Below are 26318 nucleotides of genomic sequence, written 5' to 3' on the forward strand. Positions count from 1 at the left end.
GAAATGATTTTTGGCATAAAAGAAAAATCTATAATTTTGACCCAAACAATGCATTTTTTGGCTATTACTACCAAACATACCCGTGCTAAATAAGACTTTTTTTAAGGCTTTGTGGTCCAGGGTCGGTCCATGGTCACATATGGATATAGTAAATGTAAATTCAAGGATTATATTAGACTTTAAACATGACAGTGCCGATTTGCACATTGCATTTTGACTTGAATTTAACCAACAACGCTAGTCAAGGCTGAGCTCCTGAGCTGAGCAAATAGCATTTGGAATTCCCCCTCCGTGACCCTCTGGGACAAACCATTATTATTGAACAGAGGGGTGGCGGTGCTATTCTAGCGCGTATAATTAGTGTTAATTGTAACATTGTGCGTTACAAATCAAGTGATGAATAATGCAAACTTATAAATAACTATAACCGTCTTTTAGCTTTGTCGGTTTTACTGTTTTGAGTGCGATGAAATGACGCGACGCCCCCATCTGTTCCACGAACAATGGATCAGTCTGATTTCGCAGCTCAGCGCGTTTGTTCGCGGTCAGTGTGTATGTGTATGTGTACAGACTGTACTATAGAGGTAATCGTAACTAACGACAAACTAACATGTCTGTGGCTTTCGCACCGCACCGGCAGCGCGCCAAGGGCGATATAACGCCTGCCGGGATACAAAAGGTAATTTCACCGAATCATTTTTCCATCAGAATGAAACCGAGGTTAAATGCGTTCGCATTAGTGGGGTCGGCTAGTTAACGTTAGCTGGAACCTCTCTCCCGCCAACACTCTCGTAACACCACAAACAAAGCGTTTTAGAGAATTGTTTGTCATAGTATTCAACAGCTCTAACAAAATAAAACACGAGAATGATGCGGAGTTGATTTCGAGTCGTTGTCTAGCGTTGCAAAGCTATTGAAATCTCATGGGTTTTGCTCTGTCTTTGTTAGCCGCTACGTGCTCGGCTCTCTGATGAATCACAATCGACGATTCTGTGAAAGCATTCGTAATGTAAACATTCTCACAGAAATAATTCTGCCAGCGATTTCTTATCTCTAGTATGGACACTGTACACTTGATTTTATTATGAATCGTATGTTATACAAGCGCGTATGCTAATTGCCGACATCTTATCGATTACGCGGGTCTGATTTAACCTTAGCCCACCTGTATTGTTTGTTTTTTCATTATTCATGTGGGATTAGTCAAACATTTGTTTTTAAATCTGTTTTTAATTTCATACGTATGATTTTATGATTCAGTTTTCATCACTCAGGTCTGATGTGGTCAGTGAAGCTTTTTTATTCGGTTTTCTATTACTCATGTCTGTTGATCGGTATTCTCTGATGCTTGATTTAACGTGTAGGTTTTAATTTAATAACAATGAAAGGCGTATTATGTCGAGTCACGGAATATTTTAAGGCAATGAGTTAACTAGGTGTCGTCCAGTGGCATGAATTAGCACCGATTTGCTTGCACTTGTTGACATAACCATTGTTTGATTTGTTATTTTGTCGAATTTGTACGTTTTATGTGTATGCTTATTCATTAATCAGTCCCTGAAATTGCGATGATTGATATAATGACCGTATGTGACCCTGGACCACAAAAACACGGCTATATTTTGTATTAAAAGCCAACAACACATTGTATGTTAAATTTAAAATTACCAATTTTTTATGCCAAAAATCATTAGGATAATAAGTAAAGATCATGTTCCATGAGGATAATTTGTAAATTTTCTATTTGTCGAATTTGTACATTTTATGTGTAGGATTATTTCATAAATCAGTCCCTGAAATTGCAATGATTGATATAATGACCTTATGTGACCCTGGACCACAAAAACACGGGTATTTTTTTTGTAGTAATAGCCAACAATACATTGTATGACTGAAAATGACCTATTTTTTATGCCATAATCATTAGGATTTTAAGTGAAGATCATGTTCCATGAAGATAATTTGTAAATTTTCTATTTCAATTTTTGATTAGTAATATGCATTGCTAAGAACTTCATTTGGACAACTTTAAAGGTGATTTTCTCAATATTTAGATTTTTTTTGTACCCTCAGATTTTCAAATACGTGTATCTCGGCTAAATATTGTCACATCCTAGCAAAATACATCAATAGAAAGCTTGCTTATTCAAAATGTAGCTTCGAAATGTATAAATATCAATTAAAAAAGGCTCTTATGACTGGTTTTGTGGTCCATGGTCACATCTGTTCTGACTGATGCATAAAACACTAATTTGATATTTCACTTCAGTTTGATTTGAGTTCAGACTGATTCACACTGTTAACCCAGATTTGCTTGCACTTGTTGACATTACCATTGTTTGATTTGTTATTTTGTCGAATTTGTACATTTTGTGTATGCTTATTCCATAAATCAGTTCCCTGAAACTGCCATGATTGATATAATGACCTTATATGATCCTGCACCACAAAAACACCGGTATATTTTGTAGTAATAGCCAACAATACTTTGTATGACTTAAAATGACCTATTTTTTTTATGCCATAATCATTAGGATATTAAGTAAAGATCATGTTCCATGAAGATAATTTGTTATTTTTCCACCGTAAATATATCAACACTTATATATGCATTGCTAAGAAATCAATTTGGAAAACCTTTAAGGTGATTTTCCTCAATGTTTAGATTTTTTTTTTTCATTAAACCCTTAGATTTTCAAATGGTTGTATCTCAAATAAATGTTGTCCTATAGTAGCAAACCATACATCAATAGAAAGCTTCTTTATTCAGCTTAGAAATGTATAAATCTCAATTATGAATGGTTTTGTGGTCCATGGTTACATCCGTTATGATGCATAAAACACCAATTTGATTTTTCACTTCAGTTTGATTTAAGTTCAGACTGATTCACACTGTTAACTCAGCCTGATTTGCTTGCACTTGTTGACATTACCATTGTTTGGTTTGTTATTTTGTCGAATTTGTACATTTTATATTAATGCTTATTTCATAAATCAGTCCCTGAAACTGCGATGATTGATATAACGACCTTATGTGACCCTGGACCACAAAAACATGGCTATGTTTTGTATTAAAAGCCAACAATACTTTGTTAGTTAAATTTAAAATGACCTATTTTTTATGCCAAAAATCATTAAGGTAAAAAGTAAAGATCATGTTCCATGAAGATAATTAGTAAATTTTCTACCATAAATATACACAAACTTATATTTTGATTAGTAATCAGGGCTCAAAATAGGGCTGGGCGATTTGGCCTAAAATCAAAATCTCGATTAATTGAACATTTTAACCCGATTACGATTAATGAACGATTATTTTATTCATTAGTAAAATTATATTTAATTATATTTAAATAATATTTATTTTTTTGCCCTCATAGTTCACTGACAAGTTTTGTACAGTAAATATGCTCACATATTACAAGTGAGAGATTTTTGAATGAAGGGTACTATCTATGATTATTTATTGAACATCAGTGTTGAACAACTGAAATTAAAGCGCACATTGCGTAAAACGAAAAGTCACATTTTTCTTAAATTAGTGAAAATAAATAATTTGCACTTTTGGAAACAAAATAAATTATTTATAAAATAATAATAAATATTAAAAGTAGAAAATAAGCAGTATCTCTTCTAAATAAAATTACTCTTGTATATCCTGTAAATAATTTTACTGTATAAATACTGCTTAAGCTCTCCATCGACATGTCGGAGGAATAACGCAACGTAACGGAGCGGGGTCACCTGACTCCACACGCAGTAATGTTTTTAAAGGGAAAGTAATTGAAATAATTGACCTGGAAAAATTTGATCGATTATAGGTTCTGAATGTCGATTTCGATTACTTTTCGATTAATCGCCCAGCCCTAGCTCAAAATTAACTTTTTTACTTGGTAGCACTGTGGGGAGCACCTAAATTTTTAGTGATGCGCCGATCTTGATTCTTCATGGCTTATTCTGATTGAGGATGTTTTACAAGCAATTTGGCTGATTCTGAAAGACTTTTTAAGCAAGGGACAAGAATGAATGAAAATACGAGTACATGAACAAGATGTTTATTTTCAATACTGCCAATTGAATTGGAAGCAACCACTGCATTTTTAAACAATCTACAGTATAAATAACAAAAAGTGAACGACATGGATCTTTTTTAGTCGTGTAGACAATAAATCAAAGTCTACTCTTTCAATATTCAAAGTGCAAATAGAGGCCAATTTTTTTTTTTTTATCATGATACAGAGACAACTACACAATTTATAATAGTCCACATACTAATAACAGCCTAGATATCTTATGTAGCCTAATTTGCGCTCATTAGGGATTCGCTCTCTAAACGTGGGGTATTAAAATTGCTTTTGAATTTGCGTGCGCGTTTTACTTGTGGTTTCATTTTGACGATCCTGCGAACTCGGTGGCGCCGAGCGTGCATTCTACAACACAAGAGATTACTTTAACAAAACCATTTGGAAGTTGGAGAACACAAACGAGATTTTGAAAAGCGTGTCCCCAGTGGAAATTACGCCCCTAACTCAAGTTATCATTTGATGTGAATGTATGGCACGTTGTACAGTATATTGTATATTACAGTATATTTCTTCAAAAGCAGCTTGTGGAGACATTTTAATTGTCCACAATCAAAAATCGTAATATCACACACCCTTAATTGCAATGCATAATTATGCAAATTCAGAATGAGGAAAAAAACAAAAACGGCCAGTTCCTAGTTCAGCGGAGCGCAGTGTCCGTGACGGAGTGACTGACGGCTAATATCTCAAATCTGCATAAAAAGTAATAGGGGTGGGAGAAAAAATCGATGCATCGATGCATCGCGATTCTCTCTTCAACGATTCTGAATCGATTCCTAATATTTCAGAATCGATTCTGAGCTTGTTTTTTTTTCTGCATATGGCACGTGTGCGCGCTAGAGACGCGGCTGGCTACAGCGCACAGAATTTGCACTGTGAGACATGTGCGCATAATGCTTGACAGTGTGCTTCCATCCGTCGTGTTTTACTTTAGATATGCGTTCATTTCTGCCGTCTGGAATGCAAGAAACTGTTGCACTGACAGACTCACGTGCGCTTTGTGTTTGTTCGTCCTAAAGCTCGATTGCGGATGCGGTTAAATGCACTTGCATATTGGAATAGTTTCAAACGAAACTGTACATACAGTCAGTTATGTTTTCAGAGCAGGACAAAACATCTGATATATCGAAATAGATCTGTGCATCATTGGCGTTCCGTCCATATACAGTAAGCTGCTAATGCCCTGCATACTCAGGCTGTCAGAGAGAATGCGTTCACGTGTTAAATAATATAAACATGCTTATAAATGAATCCCTTATTTGAATCTTCTGAGCAAGCAGATTCTCCGGATCTTCCTTGACTCCTCAGAATTGATGCGCATTCTGTTTTGCTGTCATGCGCGTGATTTCATTCGCGGGGTAAGCTGTCCGAGAAGCGCTCGCCCAAGCGGAAAAACGCGCTGTTGCTGCCAGATCCTAATTGCCAAAAATGTATTGTATTTTTGTATATTATATATAATATGTATATTTTCATAATTTCTCAACAATTCAAAAGTTTAAAGTCCACAGAAAAAAATAGCCTATATAAAATGTATATATATTTTTAAAAATAATAATAAACAGGAAAAAGGAAATATTAAAATATGATTTCGTCTCTGATTTTATTGGTGTCTAAATAATGTAAAGATATTATTATTTTTGGTATTACTGGTGGTTTTAGCACTCAGCATACCTGGTAAATAAAAGTGTCACCTCAACTATTGTCTGTAAACTTTCGGATACCTGAAGAAAACTTATTTTAAATAAGTAATTGTTTTAAAAAGTACTTTGCTTACATAATTTAAAAAATAAAGTTGGCCCAAATTAAATTTGATATAAAACAAATATGAAAATGTAGCCATGTGCAGTACTATTGAAAACTGAGAATGTGACCATCGTGATATTTAGTTGTTAATGAAAACAGTAATTAACTTGAATCTTGAAACCGGTGAAGATTGACACACCTACTTTTACAGAGATTCCAACTATAAACAAAAAGCATAGAAACTGCAATTTTACATGTTTTTAAAATTGTAAAGTTGTATTTGCACAGCAGAAGAATTAATTGGGGAAAAAATGTAGATCAAGAATCGTTTTGGAATCGGATCGTGACTCCCAGAATCGGAATCGGATCGGATCGTGAAGTGCCTGAAGATTCCCACCCCTAAAAAGTAATAATGTAAAGATGGAGTTTAAATGGTTATGTAATGCTGGAAAGAACGGCGAACCTGTCGCTGTATCAGCTCTCAGCAGTCTGTGCAGTAGTTAGGCCAGCAAAAGTTTTGTAAAGAAATGAAAACAAGTCGCACCACAACAAATTCTCGCACTCGCACTAATGCTTCCAAATATAATTTGTGGTCACGCAGATTAAATTTTGGGAGCATATGCGACCAAAACGGTCGCAATTTCGAGCCCTGGTAATATGAGTTGCTAATAATTTTCTTTGAATAACTTTAAAGGTGATTTTCTCAATATAATTTTTTTTTTTTTCCCCCTCAGATTTTCAAATAGTTGTATCTTGGCTATCATAGTAAACCATACATCAATAGAAAGCTTATTTATTCAGCTTAGAAATATCTAAAATATCTCCCTCATGACTGGTGTTGTGGTCCATGGTCACATCCGTTCTGATGCATGAAACAGTAATTTGATTTTTCACTTCAGTTTGATTCAAGTTCAGACTGATTCACACCTAATTCAGCCTTATTTATTTGAAGAACGAGTTCATGCATGCAGGAGTAACCCAATTAAAGTCATTTCTTGCCATTATGGCATTATTTCATGATACACAGTCACAGTCCTTTAATTGCATTGCTTTCAATACAAAAATGGCACTGGAGATTCAGCATCAAGAGAACAGCACTGAGTGAGAATAAGTGCAGGAAACACTGATATAGAGAACCGTAATGGGTACATTGCTAAAATAAAATAAAACGGGCTGAATTATTCATCGTCTCAGCTGTGCAAATAATTTCACGCAGCCGCTGGAAATATGCAGTGAAGAAAATCTTGATCTTGGGATTTGATATCAGCATTGTTTGAATTTCAATGAAAAGGAAAATTGGTATTTTTACAGTGTATTAGCAGGCTTTGTTTAACAAACCAGTTGTTCCAATATGATTTGTACTGTAAACCTGAAATAAAAGTTTTTATGCTATTTGTAATGTTTTCAGCTTTCTGCGCAGAAATTGCCAAAAAAGTCCGCAGATTCCGTCTAGCCCTGTGTATTAGTTAACCATTTATTGTTCTCTTTGGTTGTGCTTTTGATGCTCTGTGCTTCTTTTACCAGTTTTTTATTGCTTAGGTTTGATTTGATCAGCTAATCTTATATTTCTTAAATTAAATGTAAGATTTGGCTTTTACTATTTTTACTGTCTTAATTTTAATAAATGTGACATTTCATCTGCAGTTACTGGATGAAAACAATCAATTGATTCAGTGCATCATGGACTTCCAGAGTAAAGGAAAAACAGCTGAATGTTCACAGTAAGTTCTCTGTTATATCATTGATTCATATGCAAAGATGTATTTATTTAACCCAGGTGCGTCAATTTAAAAAGAGCACAAAATGTCAGAATGAAGAAACACATTATATATTAATATTTTTTTCAGCTTTCACTGAAATAGTTTTTTTTACCAACATTAGTTCTGATCATAACTACCTAAAATGTATTTATTTTTAGAATTTTAATGGTAGTTCACCTGAAAATGAAAATGCTGTTATTAATTACCCACACTCAAGCGTTTTCGTTTTTGGGTGTACTTATCTTTTTAACCCTTTAAATGGCAGATTGTTTACATTTTTATAAAAAAAAAAAAAAGAATAATAATAATTTTTACATCTGCTAAAAAAAACTAAATTTGCTCGATAGGTGAAAGCTGCAAAAGTAGTTCTATCAGGTGAAAAAAAGTAATAATGTACAAAAAAAGTAAATTGGTCCTGAGTCTTAATCTGTTGTACCTAGTGTAAAATTACTTTATGAAAGAAAAATAAGGGAGAAAATTTGAATTCCAATTAAAAAAAATAATTGTCCTAAGAATGCACAAGGGTTAAAGGAGTAGTTCTATCAGAACAAAAATTTACAGATAGTGTACTCGCCACATTGTCATCCCAGATGTTCATGCCTTTCTTTCTTCAGTCGTAAGGAAATTATTTTTTTTGAGGAAAACATTTCAGGATTTCTGTCCATATAATGGACTTCTATGAGTTTGAATTGCCAAAATGTAGCTTCAAAGGGCTCTAAACGATCGCAGCCAAGGAAGAAGGCTCTTATCTAGCAAAACAATCGGTTATTTTCTAAAAAAAAAAAAAAAAAAATACAATTTATATATTTGTTAACCTCAAATGCTTGTCTTGTCAGGCTCTGTGTGTACTGTGTGTAGATATTAAAAAGTATATAAATTATAACTGTTTTTAGAAAATAACTGATTGTTTCGCTAGATAAGACAAGACTCTTTTTCCTCGTCTGGGATCATTTAAAGCTGCAATTAAACTGCATTTGGGAAGTTCAAACTCGCAGGCACCATAGAAGTCCATTATATGGAGAGAAATCCAGAAATGTTTTTCTCAAAAAACATCAATGTTTCGATGACAAGGGGCTGAGTACATTTTCTGCAAAAAAGCTAAGTCTTGGGTACCTGAATGGATGCTGCATTATTCATTTTTTTATTCAGTCTGTAATCAAAGCACTTTTCTCATTCGTCTCTGGCAGCTACCAACAGATGCTACACAGAAATCTAGTGTATCTGGCCACAATAGCAGACTCCAATCAGAACATGCAGTCTCTGCTTCCTGCTGTGAGTATTTATTCCCACAAGCTAGAATATATTTATTGTTCTTAGTTGATATGCACTGTATGAATAAAATCAGAGTGGGATCAGTGGTTGAGTAATGTGTCTCTCTACAGCCGCCCACCCAGAACATGCCCATGAATCAGAGTGGAGCGACTCCACAGCTCCCTCACGGTCACAGTATGCCGTCAGACGGGCCGCCCGCCCCTCACATGCAGAGCCAGATGAACGGACAGATGCCAGGTATATTCAGACCAGTGCAGTTACTGTTAAACTCCCAGAATAACTAACTGTGGAAACCTAAATCCGTAGAAGAGCTGTGGCAACTTCACCAAGCTGCTTGGGAAAAACTACCTGCAAACTACAGTACAGAGTTTTTGAACTGTAGGGTTTTTTTCCCCCTTTTTTTTTTTTAAAGAAGTCTTTTTTGCTCTCCAAGCTTGCAGTTATTTGATCCAAGTACAGCAAAACGAGCAAAGTTTTGAAATATTTTTACTATTTAAAATAACTGCTTTCTATTTGATTATATTTTAAAATGTAATGTATTCCTGTAATCAAAGCTACATTTTCAGCATCATTACTCCAGTCTTCAGTGTCACATGATCCTTCAGAATTCATTCTAATATTCTGGTTTGCTGTTCAAGAAACATTTTAAATTATTATTTTTATCAATATTTGAAAACACTTGAGTACACTATTTACATTATCTTTGATTAATAGAAAGACCCAAAGATCAGCTTTTATCTCAACTTAAAAGCTTTTGTAACATTATATACTACGCCGTTCAAAAGCTTGGAGTCAGTATAATTTTTTTTTTTTTGAAAAAGAAAGGATAGAAATGAATACTTTTATTTAGCAAGGGTGCTTTAAATTGATCAAAAATGATGATAAAGACATTTATAATGTTATAAAAGATTCTATCTCAGATAAATGCTGTTCTTCTGAACTTTCTGTTTATTAAAGAAACCTGAAAAAATGTTGTTTTCAACATAATAATAATAATAATAATAATGTGTGAGCATGTGTGTAATGTTTGAGCATAAAATCAGAATATTAGAATGATTTCTGAAGGATCATGTTACTGTAGTAATGATGCTAAAAATCAGCTTTGAAATCACAGTATTTAAAAGCTTTAAGGAGCTTTAAAATTACATTTTAAAATATATTCAAATAAAAATAGTTATTTTAAATGGTAAAATTTTTTCAGAATGTTACTGTTTTTGCTGTACTTTAGATAAAAAAAAAAATGCAGGCTTGGTGAGCAGAAAAGACTTCTTTAAGAAACCTTAATCTTAATGTTCAAAAACTGGTTTACTGGTAGTTAGTTTCAAGCATTTTGGAGCAAGTGCCACAGTTCTTTTTTCGATTTAGGCTTATTGACTTTTTTTTGTTGCCTTTTTGCTTATGCTTTGAAGCTATATTTAATTGGTTGTAATTCTTAACATGCAAGTGTTTCGTATTTCTTATTAATTTGTTATTATTTTAAGTATTATGTGAGTAACTTCATAAAAATGCAGTAAACAAAAAGTAAATTGGATGTTAATAGTTGGTAAACTCAATTAATAAGGAAGATCAAGAAGTGTTTGGGAAGGATTTTGTGATTCCAAGATGGTGCTTAAAGATTCCCACACCTATTACGTTTTTTTTTTTTTTACTTTCTCACTAAAGCGAATTACATAAATAACCTTCTTTAATGAAATGTGTTTACATTTTCAGATTAAATATGAAGGGGTTTATGTTGTTAATCTCTGTCTGCTTCTACAGGTCCAAACCACATGTCCATGCAGGGCCCGGGACCCAACCAGACACCCAGCATACCCAGCGGCTCCATGAACATACCACCCAGCAGCCATGGCTCCATGGGGGCGTATAACCACACAGTGCCCTCCTCGCAGGGAATGCAGTCACAGGGGCAGATAAACATGAGCCAGGGGCAGCCCATGGGCAATTACGGCCCTCGACCCAACATGAACATGCAGCCTAATCAGGGTACTGCTACTCTCTGATCTCATAACTATATTTTAACAATAATATCAACCATATAATACGAAATGTTTCACTATGAGTGCTTGTGTTTTGCTTCTAGGGCCAATGATGCACCAGCAGGCTCCTTCCCAGCAGTATAACATGCCCCCTTCTGCTGGCAGTGGGCAGCATTACCAGGGGCAGCAGAACCCCATGGGCATGATGGGACAAGGCAATCACGTGATGGGACAGAGGCCCATGCCCCCCTACAGGCCGCCGCATCAAGGTATGTTAAAATCTCTTCATACACTAATTCACTAAATCATAATTCACATTTTGGTTGTTTTAATGTCTGTTTGGTGTGTTCTCAGGACCTCCTCAGCAATATCCTGGTCAAGAGGAATATTACACGGAGCAATACAGTCATGGAGCACAGGGAGCACCTGAAGGTAAGGATCTATTCATCCTGCTGTTTACTGTTTCAGTTTAGCATAATCTATCTTTAACAAATCATTCCTATGGTTGGTGGAAAATGTTATACATGTTTTTCCCAATATGATATAATTTGTAGCTCCAGAACTCGTTGTGCATGATGCAAACACTTATAGCAGCAGTTCCTTCAAACACACGGTTCATTTTATTTAGCAGGTAATTTTGTTGATCTTTAAAGGGGGCATAACACGCACGCTTTCAGCCAATCTTATGTTAATCTTGAATACCTTTAGAGTGGTACTGCATCCATATCTCCAAAAAGTATTTTGTTTTATCATATTTATAGAAGAAAGATACAGCTTTTACGATTCTCTCCAAAAAAAAGCTAAGCTCCTGGAAGCGTGCCGTAGGTGGAGCTAAAGATTGACAGGAACTCCCGTGCCTACTGCTAACAAAACAAAGACATTTGATGCTGTTTCACTTACAATCTGCATTTCTGAATCATGAGCGGGATTTTTTTTTATAGCTGGGACCGCTTCATCTTTCAGTATCAAACGATGTGCAAATCCAGCGTCAAACTGGGCTTTGTTTGTAATGCCGGGTTCTTTGGGAAGCTGAGCAGGGTTATCTTTGCCTTACAACCAAAACCACACTTCTTTAGAGACATTCTTCCCAAACGAGTCGCGTGCAGCCGAATGAAGTGCATTGTTGGGCATGCTCTTGCTCTTGCTCTAGTCGATGTGTGCTGGGGCACACTCTTTTGGGAGAAATGCCCACACAAAGTGTTCCACCCTTCAGGACGTCATGAAGAGCTATGATCGAAAAAAAAAAATTAAGTAACTTGTATTCGGCACAGAAATACTCTGTCATACGTCCAAATTGTTTTTTTGAAACTTTGGCAGTGTTTAGCATTAGAATCCAACTCTTTAACTATAAATGACATGCATGAAACAGCATTGGACCCCCCTTTAATGAGTTGCTTGGTCCTCTTCCTGTAGGAAATGCACAGTATGGTCAGCAGCAAGAGGCGTATCAGCAGGGTCCACCGCAGCAGCAGGGTTACCCTCCGCAGCAGCAGTACACGGGACAGCAGGGATACCCTGGACAGCAGCAGGGCTATGGTATGATACATACTGACAGATTCAAGTCTCAGACTGTATTGATTTATGGGAATCCAGAAATGTAAACACTTGCAGACAATCCAAGTCACATTTTTAACACAAATATATTCTATTGGCGGTCAGTACATTTAAAGAAATTAAACAGATGCAGTTGTTGATAAACTTGACAAATAAAAAGGTTTATTGTAATTGGCGGATCTTAAAAAAAGAACAGTAACAATGCAAAATGTGCAATCTTCATTAAAGCCCATACACTTCTTTAATCAGTGTTTAAAACATTGGCTGCTGTATTATTATTTTTCAACTTTTGTTAAATAGGGTTGCACCGAAATGAAAGTTCTTGACCGAAGCTGAACAAAATTAAACACTGGGCTTGAAGGCCGATTACCGAACACGTTTTTTTGTTTGTTTTCCCCCCCATGTATTTTGCCAACTTTTTTTCACCATTGCATAAATGAAATAGCCAAAATGTGATTTTTACAGTTATGTCTTGCTTTTCAAAAAAAAAGAAAAAAAGAAATCAATTTCAAAACAACAAATAAAATAAAAAAATGTACCTAACACTGAACATTTTTACCATTCTAGTAGACATTATAGCCTACCAACAAAGCACAAATTAGTAAAATAAGATTCTTTGGACATTTGTAAGTAGGGCTGGGTATTGTGACCAATTCGGTGATTCGATTCGATTCTTATTTTTTTGGTTTCGATTCGATATCGATTAGCTATCAATATTTCATTTAAAATGTTAGTTTTGCAGACATGGGATCCATATTTTGATATAAATGCTGGTAACTGAAACTCTCCTACTTAAGTTTATTACTGAAATACACATCTACATTATTAATAGGGTGCACACAGTTATTAATTTTAAACAACTTTTATTTTAAATGAACACACAAGAAGTCATAAATACGTGCATCCATTGTACACCATGTAAACAAACTGCAAAATGCACATTACTGTAAAAAAAAAATAAAAAGACTGTAAATGTGCAACAGTGAAATCTATTAAGAAATTCAAAACGTTCAAAACAGGCCAATCATAATACAAAACATTCTAACTGTCCATAAAACTAACAGTTCTTAACTACAGCCTAATCATTTTTGATCACCAGATTTTTCTGCAAAAAAAGCAGCTGATGGTGACACCTTCAGGACGAGAGGTGAATATTCATATCCTCTTACGTGAAGCTGAAGCATGGGCATTAAGAATCGATTCGGGGATTTCCCGAATCGATATCGTTGCCTTAAATTGAAGATCGATTAAAATCGGAGAATCAATATTTTTTACCCAGCCCTATTTGTAAGACCCCCTTCTTGAATCAGGCATGTGTTTTTAATGTACAAATAAATGAAGTCTTGATGAGCAAAGGAGAATGTTATAATGTATTAATAGAGCTGTTTCAATTATTTTTGTCTTTTTTTATTTTATGTTACAGAACAACAGTAAAATTACAATGCTTATAAATGTAGACTTATTTTACATGCAAGAAGACCTCAGTACTATTTTTTTTTTTTTTTGTGACAGCAGCAGATTTATGAATGATACTCATCACGCAGATTTTCATTGCGCTTTGGACTTTGAACCCCGACTAAGGAGCTGGTGCAGCGCTGTCAGAATAAATACAGTTGGTGCGTGTATTAGACAACATAGCATCCTGTAGTTTATTTACTAATGGATGATTTCAATCATCATACAGTAACCTTTCTCTTCTCACGGAAGACATGCGATGAGCTTCTAAACAGTCTCTCGCTGTCGCTGCTTGTAATGATTTTTGCATCTTTCTCTGACAGTTTTAAATGCTTCCACACTGCCGGCATGTGTGCTGCATTAGTGCACGCCTCTATTTGATTACGTCACGTCATTGTTCAGTATAATTTATTTGGCCTTTTCGCTTATTTTTGGACGAATTATGTCGCTTGCCAAACATTCCGTGCGTCCCTATTTTTTTATTTATTCCTCTCAGTAAACACTTTTCTTTTTATACCCACAGGTCCATCTCAAGGCGCTCCAAGTCAGTACCCGAACTACCCCCAGAGTCAAGGGCAGCAGTATTCAGCCTACAGACCGCCACAGCCTGGACCACCACAAGGACAGCCGCAGCGCCCCTATGCGTTTGACCAGGTGAGAAACCCTCCTGTAACAACAGAACGCTGCTGAAATATATCAAAATCTTTGATTATACATTGTTTAAATGAAAATTAACCTTTAGTTAAGGTGTTCACTAGGGATGCACGATAGTATCAGAAAAATTATTGCAATTATACTATAATGGCTTAAAATGTAAACGTCGGCATGCTGATATGCCTTGCTGATTAAAACAAATAACTCTCATATGCTCACGATGTGCTAGCTAGTCTTTTTTGATACAAATGTTTGCCTGTATGATCCTTAGATTTACTGTTTTGGTTCGCTGCCTTTAAAGAAGTAGTTCACTTTCAGAACAAGAATTTACAGATAATTTACACACACCCTTGTCATCCAAGATGTTAATTTGTTCCTTTCTTCAGTTGATAAGAAATCAAGTTTCTTGAAGGACAACATTTCAGGATTTCTCTGCAAATAATGGACTTTAATGGTGCCCCCGAGTTTGAACTTCAAAAATGGAGTTTAAATGCAGCTTCAAAGGGCTCTAAATGATCCCAGCCGAGGAAGAAGGTTCTGATCTAGTTTTTCTACATACCCTAACTGTAGTAACCCAGATTACAAAGACTACGCATGCGGAATGCAGAGATGAGCATATGAGGTTAAAAAGTATATAAATTGTCAATTTGTTTGGAAAAATGACCAATCAATTCACTAGATAAGACTCTTCTTTCTGTTTAGAGCACTTTAAAGCTGCATTTAAACTGCATTTTAAGTTTAAACTTGGGGCACCATTGAGGTCCACTATGTGGAGATAATTCCTGAAATGTAAGAAGAAATACAATGTTTTTTACAACTGAAGCAAGAAAGACATGAACATCTTGGATGGCAAAGCGGTGAGTAAATTATCTGTAAATTTTTGCTCTGGAAGTGAACTAAACCTTTAATTTTTGAATGCATGTACAGTAGGGGTGTAACGGTTCTTTGTAAAAAAATAAAAATAAAATAAATATATATATCAAACCGTACGGTTCTCCACACATGGTTCTCCACAAACTAGGATAAAACTACAAACTGTAATATGATTTGTTTTCAATAACACATAAAACCAACAGGGTTCGGCTAATGTATGTTTCTGTTGATGGATGCCCATTTTGGCTTCCCAATACATTACAATCACAGCAATGAACAAAAAAATGTGGACAAACTATTTCATCATCTCACGGGTGCTGATATCTGTGTGCACGCCCACTGAAGCGCACAAACCCATCCCTCAGCTTGTGCAAATGTTAATCTCTCTTGGAAGTATTGTGTTCGAATGGACAAATACATGCAAAAATTTACAAAATGCCCATCTTGCTAATCATCCTAGCAGACATAGCTGGCTAAACATTAACTATCAGTGCACTGGATAAGTGCATGCTCTTAGTTACCACAATTTCGTAAAATTTATCTAACAGCAACAAGGAAATCACTTGCTGCTCTTGAATAGCTATTGTAACTTTAAAGATTTGTCTTTAATTTATACTGTAAAATATGCTATGCTTTTTTACATTTATTTTATTCAGTTTCTGTGCCTAAAAAATAATGTTAGTAGTGTCCTACCTAAAAAAAAAAATTAAAAATCAGTGTTTATTTTATTTGTATCTTTAATGTATTGCTTTTATTTGTGCTGTTGATTGTAGTTATATTATTCTTATTTCTTAATTTTTATTTGACACTATAGTTGTTTCCCTTTACAAAGCAAGTACCGAACCGTACCATGATACAAACCGAATGTAAGTTGAACCGTTGCACCCCTAATGTACAGAATGATGCTTTTGTGTCCGGTAGAGTAAACAGTGACTAACACCAGTGATAGAAGTGGCAGCAGCCTCCCCCGGGTCCTAGTAAGTATCTGGTAAGATTTTTTATTTACTTAGGGGGCGCTGTTGGCCTGTTTGTGATGAAATTAAATTAAGATTGTGTTTCTGATTAAATAAAGCAGTAATCAATGTCTTAAAATCATGAGTGTGCTTTGATTTATAGGCCAGAATAGCAGCCTGCATTAATAAAAATGACAAATATGACACTTGTAAAATACAAATATTTACTTTATTAAAATGTTTTATAATAACAATTAAAGTCTTCAAATTAAATGTTAAGGCTATCACTGCATTTGTCTAAAAAATGCATTCAGAGATGTAGAAGCTGAAGAAAAAGTCAAAGAAGTAGAAGTCAAAGAGGTAGAATCCATTGAAGGCGAAGAAGTAGAAGTCAAAGAGGCAGATGCCATGTGAAAAGTCAAAGTAGAAGTCAAAGAAAAACCTAGTCAGAAACCACAGGAGAAAAACATAGGCAGAAACCATATAAGGAGTTGAAGAAAAGGTCAAAAAAGAAAAAGGTAAAGAAGTAGAGGTAGAAGCCACTGATGTAAAAGTCAAAGACAAACCATGGAAGAAGGAGAAGTTGAAGAAGTAGAACCTGAAAGAAAAGTCAAAGAAGAAGAAGCTGAAGGAAAAGTCAAAGAAGTAGAAGCTGAAGGAAAAGTCAAAGAAGTAGAAGCTGAAGGAAAGTAGAAGCTGAAGGAAAAGTCAAAGAAGTAGAAGCTGAAGGAAAGTAGAAGCTGAAGGAAAAGTCAAAGAAGTAGAAGCTGAAGGAAAAGTCGAAGAAGTAGAAGCTGAAGGAAAAGTCAAAAGTAGAAGCTGAAGGAAAAGTTAAAGAAGTAGAAGCTGAAGGAAAAGTCAAAGAAGTAGAAGCTGAAGGAAAAGTCAAAGAAGTAGAAGCTGAAGGAAAAGTCAAAGAAGTAGAAGCTGAAGGAAAAGTCAAAGAAGTAGAAACTGAAGGAAAAGTCAAAGAAGTAGAAGCTGAAGGAAAAGTCAAAGAAGTAGAAACTGAAGGAAAAGTCAAAGAAGTAGAAGCTGAAGGAAAAGTCAAAAGTAGAAGCTGAAGGAAAAGTCGAAGAAGTAGAAGCTGAAGGAAAAGTCAAAGAAGTAGAAGCTGAAGGAAAAGTCAAAGAAGTAGAAGCTGAAGGAAAAGTCGAAGAAGTAGAAGCTGAAGGAAAAGTCGAAGAGGCAGAAGCCATAGGAAAAGTCAAAGTAGAAGTCAAAGGAAAAACCTAGTCAGAAACCATAGGAGAAAAACATAGGCAGAAACCATATAAGAAGTTGAAGAAAAGGGGAAAGAGGCACAAACCATAGAAGTCATTAAAGAAAAGGTCAAAAAAGAAAAAGGTGAAGAAGTAGAGGTAGAAGCCACTGATGTAAAAGTCAAAGAAAAACCATGGAAGAAGGAAAAGTCAAAGTAGAACCTGAAAGAAAAGTCAAAAGTAGAAGCTGAAGGAAAAGTCAAAAGTAGAAGCTGAAAGAAAAGTCAAAAGTAGAAGCTGAAGGAAAAGTCAAAAGTAGAAGCTGAAGGAAAAGTCAAAGAAGTAGAAGCTGAAGGAAAAGTCAAAGAAGTAGAAACTGAAGGAAAAGTCAAAGAAGTAGAAGCTGAAGGAAAAGTCAAAGAAGTAGAAACTGAAGGAAAAGTCAAAGAAGTAGAAGCTGAAGGAAAAGTCAAAAGTAGAAGCTGAAGGAAAAGTCGAAGAAGTAGAAGCTGAAGGAAAAGTCAAAGAAGTAGAAGCTGAAGGAAAAGTCAAAGAAGTAGAAGCTGAAGGAAAAGTCAAAGAAGTAGAAGCTGAAGGAAAAGTCAAAGAAGTAGAAGCTGAAGGAAAGTAGAAGCTGAAGGAAAAGTCAAAGAAGTAGAAGCTGAAGGAAAGTAGAAGCTGAAGGAAAAGTCAAAGAAGTAGAAGCTGAAGGAAAAGTCGAAGAAGTAGAAGCTGAAGGAAAAGTCAAAAGTAGAAGCTGAAGGAAAAGTTAAAGAAGTAGAAGCTGAAGGAAAAGTCAAAGAAGTAGAAGCTGAAGGAAAAGTCAAAGAAGTAGAAGCTGAAGGAAAAGTCAAAGAAGTAGAAGCTGAAGGAAAAGTCAAAGAAGTAGAAACTGAAGGAAAAGTCAAAGAAGTAGAAGCTGAAGGAAAAGTCAAAGAAGTAGAAACTGAAGGAAAAGTCAAAGAAGTAGAAGCTGAAGGAAAAGTCAAAAGTAGAAGCTGAAGGAAAAGTCGAAGAAGTAGAAGCTGAAGGAAAAGTCGAAGAGGCAGAAGCCATAGGAAAAGTCAAAGTAGAAGTCAAAGGAAAAACCTAGTCAGAAACCATAGGAGAAAAACATAGGCAGAAACCATATAAGAAGTTGAAGAAAAGGGGAAAGAGGCACAAACCATAGAAGTCATTAAAGAAAAGGTCAAAAAAGAAAAAGGTGAAGAAGTAGAGGTAGAAGCCACTGATGTAAAAGTCAAAGAAAAACCATGGAAGAAGGAAAAGTCAAAGTAGAACCTGAAAGAAAAGTCAAAAGTAGAAGCTGAAGGAAAAGTCAAAAGTAGAAGCTGAAAGAAAAGTCAAAAGTAGAAGCTGAAGGAAAAGTCAAAAGTAGAAGCTGAAGGAAAAGTCAAAGAAGTAGAAGCTGAAGGAAAAGTCAAAAGTAGAAGCTGAAGGAAAAGTCAAAAGTAGAAGCTGAAGGAAAGTAGAAGTTGAAGGAAAATTAAAAGAAGTAGAAGTTGAAGGAAAAGTCAAAGTAGAAGTCGAAGAAGTAGAAGTTGAAGGAAAAGTCGAATTGTTTTATTAATTATTTATTAATTGTTTATTTAATTCTAACAAATACGTCTTTGTTAAAACTAACCGTAATTAAATACAATTTGGTTATAATCTCTGCACAGGAGAGACCTGGTGTTGTTTCCAAAGAAAAGCAAATATATCGGCATCGGCCAAAACGAGATGGAAAAATATCGGCGTATTGGATATTGGCTAAAATCCAATTTCGTGCATCCCTGGTGTCAACAGTGTGTTACAATGTAGTAATCTGCTGGTGTAAAATTCACCAATTTTGGGAGCATTTATTCATGTGTCTTTGAACAATTTTTCTGCTGCTCTTAAATTCTCAGATTTAGAAAATTTTGAAAAATTGGAGGGAAAAAAAGTCTTTAAATCATGAAGTCATGGCATTAAAAATCGTCATTTTTGTCGATTATACATGAAAACATGTTTTACCTTTGAATTAAGTTGATTTTTCTGAGCCAACAGAGATATTTGTTCTTGTTTTAAACTTAAGCTCACTTATTGATACATTTCTCACAAAACTAGACATGTCAATGTATCACTTTAAAAATCTTTAGACATCTCCCCTGGAAAACAAGTTCTTATTTATTTATTTGTAAAATGAATTAAAGTAAAGGAGGTCTGTTAGAAGTTGTATTTTCAAAATTAGATTTGCATATACCAATAATTTACATTTAAAGACCATATCGAAGTATTTTCTTTAATTTATTCCTAAAACGTCTTAAATTTGCAGTTTAATTTATTCCAGAAAAGTCTTAAATTTGCATTAATAAAGCCTGCAGAAACCATGGTTGAAATATTGTGGCTGTATTCACCAGCTCCTTTTCAAACATTGGTTTCTCACTGTCTTGGAATTGGAAAATCATAATACCAAATGTGACACCTGAATGTTTTATCCTTCTTCACAGGGGCAATATGGCAACTACCAGCAGTAGATGACAAGAATTTGACTTCCCGCCCTAGCATTTTCAATTTGGAGCTGTGTGTGATCAGATGAAGGGCTCCTGTGCTCTCCAAATCTCTACACATCACCTATGAAGAGATGAATCCTCCCCACTAACATAGACTGAACTCTTCATTTGGCCACAAGCATTTGAACAAACGATTGGCTCAGTTCTCAGCACAGGTGATCTAATCGTGAAACGCCTATAAACAAAAAAAACGAGAAAGCGTACACATTTGAAGAATTTCCTGTTGACTCTTTGAGTTTAACAGAGAAGCAATTTCACAGCAGCAATGCCTTAAGTGAAACAGCTGCCTTATTCACAGCAACTTACAAAATCAGTGAAAATACGTAAACACACAGCAATGGAACGTGTTTTGTTTTTCTAATAAAGTTCATTGTGCGTTGTTGTTTTTTTTATTTTCTCCTCTCCTGCAAATGTCAGAGAAGCAATAATGCTGAGATGCGAATGAAGGCTAGTGGAGAGGTGGAAAATGTTTTTAAATTTCAGGTTCAAAACTATGCTATGATGTATAAATGTATTTTATGCTTTATCAAATAGAGCTCAGATTGAGTCCAAGGTGTTGAACAGTAGCTCAAAGTGTTGTCCCGTGTGCTTATTGACTGTATTGAATTTTTGTTTTCTTTCGTTTTCGAAGGTGGGACGTTCCATTTTAAAATGACGTGTATGTCTTGTTGGAATTTGATTAAAACGATCTGGTACTGTAGTGGATTGTGTTTCAATCATGGACTGAAGTGTCTTATTGAAGTTTTCAAACTTGGTTTCAAAGAAGCAAGTATCTTTTAGGGGAGTAGGGATGCTTTACTCCAGGGATGTCCAATCCTGCTCCTGGAGATCTATCTTCCTGCAAAGTTCAGCTTCAACCCTGATCAAACACAGCTGAACCAACTAAAAAAGTAGGTAGGTAGATGTCCAGGAATGAGAATGGCACCCCTGCTTTGATATTAATAAGCTCAGATGCAAGATTTGGACAAAACCTACAATAATGTCCAGCCATTTCCAGGAATCTTTTTAACTTCTTGCAACTGGTAGGAACTGGAAACACAAATGTTTCAGTTGGACAAACCAGCCTATTTTTCACTTCTTTGTGTGCCCTTTGTTTTTCGGGCAATGAAAGCTACAACAGATGGACCTTTTGTGGCCTACCCTACCCCAGGTCCAACCTTTGTGGTCATCAAAGGATGCAGCCTTTGAATTGGGACACAACTAAAGAGAGATCATGCACATACATACAGATCTCTTGATATCCAAAAAAAATAATAATAATAAAAAATCAAGCCTCCATACTGTCCTTCTGTTTATGAAAGTCTACCGTTCAGTTGGAAACAACTTTTCCACGTCTCATATACGCCAGAACATGTCCGCTAATCTTACAAATAAGGCAGATATTGAGTGCACAACTATCCCCACAATCATTTGACCCATGAAGGGCCCTTGCAAAGTCAGTCAGCAAATGCAATGGTCACTTCAAGGAAGAGATTTTCTTTATTGATCTTGGTTGCGATGCCCTCAGTTTGATATGCCTCTGGGTGCAGTGGGTCCTCCTCATCTCCTGCAGCCAAGCACAAGTTGTGTAGCATCATGCACGCTGTGACAATGTTTGGGGCAAATATTTGGTAAACCGTCAAAGATTGCAAAAACATTGTCTGCCAATGATTCCTCAGCATTCCATTGGTTCTTTATGATCTTAGCATAGTGCTGGTTAAAGCAGTGGTTCTCAATCCTGGTCCTGAGGGGACCCCTGCTCTGTACATTTTGCATGTCTCCCTTATTTAACACACCTGATTGAGATCATCAGCTCATTAGGAGAGAAATCCATAAACTGGACTTACGAGCTGATGATCTCAATCAGGTGTGTTAAATAAGGGAGATAAATGGATAAATGTGCAGAGCAGGGGTCCCCCCGAACCAGGATTAAGAGCCACTGGGTTAAAGCATGCTTCAACAATGCCTTTTAGGGGTACTTTAAAAAGTGTAATGAGGCTCTTTCAAACAAGGATGAAAAGGCCAGGTGGAGGGTATGATCTTGAGACATAAACATGACTTTTTTAAGACACTGGAGTCATGCACGGACCTCTGCAAACCAACAAAAATGTCCATTGTGGGCTATTTTGATAGCTCCTACACTCTTAAAAATAAAGGTGCTTCAAAGGGTTCTTCAAGTGATGCCATAGAAGAACCATTTTTGGTTCCACAAAGAACCATTCAGTCAAAGGTTCTTTAAAGAACCATTTCTTGCTTACCTTTTTATAATCTGAAGAACCTTTTGTGAAACAGAAAGGTTCTTCCGATGTTAAAGGTTCTTCTCATTTAGACAAAAGTTGTTCTTCCATGGCATCGTAAAGTACTGGCCACCTAAAAGCAGCATGCCTGCTTAACCTCTCAAAACCTTCAGCAGTCTCCTCCACTTCAGCTTCTGAATGGGTCTTTGGATGATGACTGTTTTATTAGTGCATTACAGATTGTGTCGCATACCCTGTGTGCAGTTGTCGTTGGCATGATGAAAGCTTTAGCTACAACTCAGTAGGATGTTCCACAGGCAAGCCAAAAAAGAAAGATCAGTCATTCGCTGGTCTTTTCCCAGCCATGTCTTTCATGCAACGATTGGTTACTTTCTAAATAAAATTTACAATTTATATACTTTTTAACTTAAAATGCTCATCTTGCCTAGCTCTGTGATGTGCATGCATACTCTGAAGGTTAAAAAAAGGTAAAAGGTAAAAAGTTTTTCAACATATCCTGACTGTCTTTAATCAGAGTGCATAGAGTATGCATGTTCACGCAGAGCTAGACAAGATGAGCATTTGAGCTTAAAAAGTGTATAAATTGTATATATATTTTTGAAATATCCAATCTTTGTTCACTAGATAAGACCCTTCTTCCTCAGCTAGAGCCCTTTAAAGCTGCATTTCAATTGCATTTTGGAAGTTATATGGAGAGAAATCCAAATTTCCTCAAAAAACATAATGAACATCTTGGGTGACAAGGGTGTGAGTAAATTATGTGTAAATGTTTGTTCTGGAAGTGAACTAATCCTTTAAGGCTTTCCACTTTAAATGGAAGTCAGGCTGATGTGCTGGATGCTGCATGCACATGCAGAGACGTCAAAATAACATGTAGTCAATCAGTTCCATTGCCTTTAGAAAACTAACTTCAATGGCTCTAGGGCACAATTCTGGCTCCGGTCCAGGAAAACCACTGCACATTTTCTAAGTCTCCCTTATATGACACACCAAGTTCAGTTCATGAAGTTCTTATTATTTAAATTAGGCATGAAAGTAAGGCAGGCATATTGCATCGAAAAAATGCATGAAAAAACTTAAATTACTATATATAGGTTATTTAATGAAGTCTGCATTGTGATTAGGCTGAAATATGACGGCAACCAAAATAAACTTGATCGATTAAAGTGCTCATTTTATAAGGTCATGGTATCTGTGTTCACTAGCTGTGCTGTCATACGGAAAAAGAGCTTCCGTTCACCTCACAATTATAATTCAGAGCACCTCTCAGGGCAAGACTCCGAACCGCCACAGTGGGAAATGACTGCAATCATCGCTGGAAGGCAGAATATTCTCCCTCTTTCTCTCTTTCTTTGTCTTTCTCTCTTTATGATAGAGGGTTTGTGAGGAGGAGAGAGGGGGGAATGCAGCTCTCTGCACACTTTAATTGGAGATGTGTCACACTAAATAAATAGTGTGAAAGCAACCAGCAACTAGAGAACTGAACTAGAAGCCCAGGGGAAACCAGCAGCTTTATTGGGCAGCAGCCATCGTGCCACAGGGCCACAGAAGTGTGCCGACTTTAACCGACTTTCTGCCGGTGCCTTACAGTAGTCGCTATAAATACAACTTTAGGCATGTTAATTTTACTGATTATTCTAACCATACATTTACATGGAGAAATGTATTCATTAGCTGCGGTAGGTACATAACGAGAAGAAGAATAAAATGCAATAAACAGTAAAATTGTGCTACTACCCAGAAAATACAAAGACAAAGCGCAGTAACTACGCATTTGGTCAAAATTGAGTTAAGGCTTAAAATGGACTTTGTGACAACTGTTTTGTGTTGTGGCAAAGTCTCCTGGTTCAATTTGGTCCCGTTTCAGAGAAACAAGAGTGTCAAAATGTTTGACTAGCTGGCGTAAAAATTTTAAAGGCATTTTTCTCACTTTCAGTGTTGGCGTAGTTACTGCACTTTACCTTTGGAGCGCAGTATAGTTCAACTCTATTATCATAATTACTGACGTATCACTCAAAACCGATTTAAAAATTGTTATTCAACTTTATGTGGAGTAGTACTTGTGCACAATGCACATTTCTTAATATTAAGACTAAAATATGATTTAATGTCACTATTGATGGGGTCTTTAAATGATTTGTTTAATTCCAGAACAAATTGTTACAGATAATGTACTCACCTCCAACATCCAAGATGTTCATGTCTTTATTTCTTCAGTCATAAAGAAATTATGTTCTTTGAGGAAAACATTTCAGGAATTTTCTCTTTATAAAGGACTTGAATGGTGTCCATGAGTTTTAACTTCCAAAATGCAGATTCAAAGGGCTCTTTGAACAATACCAGCCGAGGAAGAATGGTCTTACCTAGCAAAACGATCGCTTATTTTCTAAAATTTTCTAAAAAAAAAAAAAATAGCTGGAAGTAAATAAGACCACTAGTAAAAAAGTAGATTTAAAATGCATTTATTTTACACTATACTGCAGTCCAAAGGCAAAGCGCAGTAACTACGCTTTTGGTCAAAACGATCGCTTATTTTCTAATTTTTTTTTTTTTTTTACAATTTATACGCTTTTTAACCACTAAAATGCCACAGATGCACTTTTTCACCAAGACAGGATAACTCTCATCTCATTTTCTCCTCCAACTTCAAAATCGTCCTACATCATTGTTTTACCTTTTTTTTGTAAAGGGCATTTGACCTTCTTTGCACGTTCGCTTTGTAAACACTGGGTCGGTACTTCTGCAGCGATGTAGGACGATTTTGAAGTTGGAGGAGAAAATGAGATGAGAAATGAGATTTTCAGAGTACATATGCGCATTGCAGAGCTAGACAAGACAAGCATTTGTAGTGAATAAGTGTACAAATTATAATTTGTTCTGTAAATAACTGATCATTTCACTAGATAAGACTCTTTCAGAGCCATTTGAAGCCGCATCTAAACTGTGTTTTATAGGTTCAAACTCACGGGAACCATAGACATCCACTAGAGAAAATTTCTGAAATGTTTTTCTCAAAAAACATAATTTCTTTACGACTGAAGAAAGAAAGACATGAACAACTAGGATGACAAGGGGGTGAGTACATTATCTGTAAATTTTTGTTCTGGAAGTGAACTACTTCTCTAAAAGCTAAATATTTAAATTGTATCTAAAGTATACTTGCAATAGTTCCAATTTAGCACAATCAGATCTACCTAAGTATATCTTTAGTTGGATTTCAGCACTACTTCCGCATAATTAAAACACATTTAGTATTTACATTAAGATTCCATTACAGAAGTGCAAGCTAAAACAGGAAGACTTGCCAAAATAAAGAGACAGACAATGGTAAACAAGGGAAAGCACTGACAGTGTTTTTGTTTTCACAAGATTACAACATGAGGAATTTAATGTGATATTTGAGTTTCGATCAGTACAACGAACTTGAGTTTTTTCTCAACAGGTAAGCTAAACTTCAAGTTAAAAGTATCCCTGATGTGTTAGAGCTTTTCTTACCTGTTAATAGAGGTGTGTTTATGTTAAGTTGAGGGAGATGTTTGTTTGAAAAAATGCTTTATTTTTGTAGTTCCGCAAGAAGACGTTAGAAGCGCAGAAAAGACTTACTCCAGTTTTAAAAGAACATTGGTTTGAGTAGAAGAATGTGACTTGGTTTCTGATCAACATGTTCATAAAGCATTGATTTGATCAATACATTGAAATGTATCTCTACCCTAAAATACTGTAGTATTAAATTTGCATGAAAAAATATTTATAAATTATATATGTCACCACTAAGTCATTTTCTAAAACCAGAAAATCGTGGCTTCAAAACTTTCACCTTGAAACTAATGGAAAACAAGTAACTATCTTCACTGAATTTATTCAGTGTGTCCTATAGGGGGAGTTAGAGAACTTAAAAAGAACTTTAAATGACACATTTTACAAGGATTTCACAAACAGAACTTAAAAAAAATCTATATGAAGTTAACAGTGATTTGACCTCAAATGAATTATATATTAATGCATATTAATGATGCATAATAT

At 35.6% G+C, this 26318-nt stretch overlaps 1 protein-coding gene across 3 annotated transcripts; it reads left to right on the plus strand.

Annotated features, from left to right (window-relative positions):
- Window positions 1–538: 538 nt before the first annotated feature.
- On the plus strand, window positions 539–20758 carry LOC141344396 (protein SSXT-like). Of its 3 annotated transcripts, none has more exons than XR_012356811.1 (11): window positions 539–679; window positions 7473–7549; window positions 8776–8860; window positions 8971–9097; window positions 10619–10843; window positions 10941–11105; window positions 11191–11268; window positions 12250–12372; window positions 14369–14499; window positions 16294–16360; window positions 19996–20758. XR_012356811.1 is itself a non-coding variant. In XM_073849283.1 (11 exons), the coding sequence occupies exons 1-10, from the start codon at window positions 611–613 to the stop codon at window positions 16303–16305; spliced, it is 1092 nt and encodes a 363-aa protein (XP_073705384.1). In that variant the 5' UTR covers window positions 539–610; the 3' UTR covers window positions 16306–16349; window positions 19996–20758. The 3 variants fall into 3 exon arrangements, 2 of the variants coding, with proteins under 2 accessions (XP_073705384.1, XP_073705383.1); XM_073849283.1 differs by having other exon boundaries at window positions 16294–16349; XM_073849282.1 differs by lacking the exon at window positions 16294–16360.
- The last annotated feature ends 5560 nt before the right edge of the window (window positions 20759–26318 follow it).

Source organism: Garra rufa, chromosome 10 (assembly GCF_049309525.1).
Source record: "Garra rufa chromosome 10, GarRuf1.0, whole genome shotgun sequence".
Taxonomy (NCBI): Eukaryota; Metazoa; Chordata; class Actinopteri; order Cypriniformes; family Cyprinidae; genus Garra; species Garra rufa.

Bases quoted from the DNA above. Each gene is read 5' to 3' on its own strand.
- LOC141344396 (XM_073849282.1), top strand. From the start codon at position 611: ATGTCTGTGGCTTTCGCACCGCACCGGCAGCGCGCCAAGGGCGATATA. The intron at 9,098-10,618 runs GTATATTCAGAC...CTGCTTCTACAG, and splicing joins GATGAACGGACAGATGCCAG to GTCCAAACCACATGTCCATG. The intron at 11,269-12,249 runs GTAAGGATCTAT...CTCTTCCTGTAG, and splicing joins AGCACAGGGAGCACCTGAAG to GAAATGCACAGTATGGTCAG.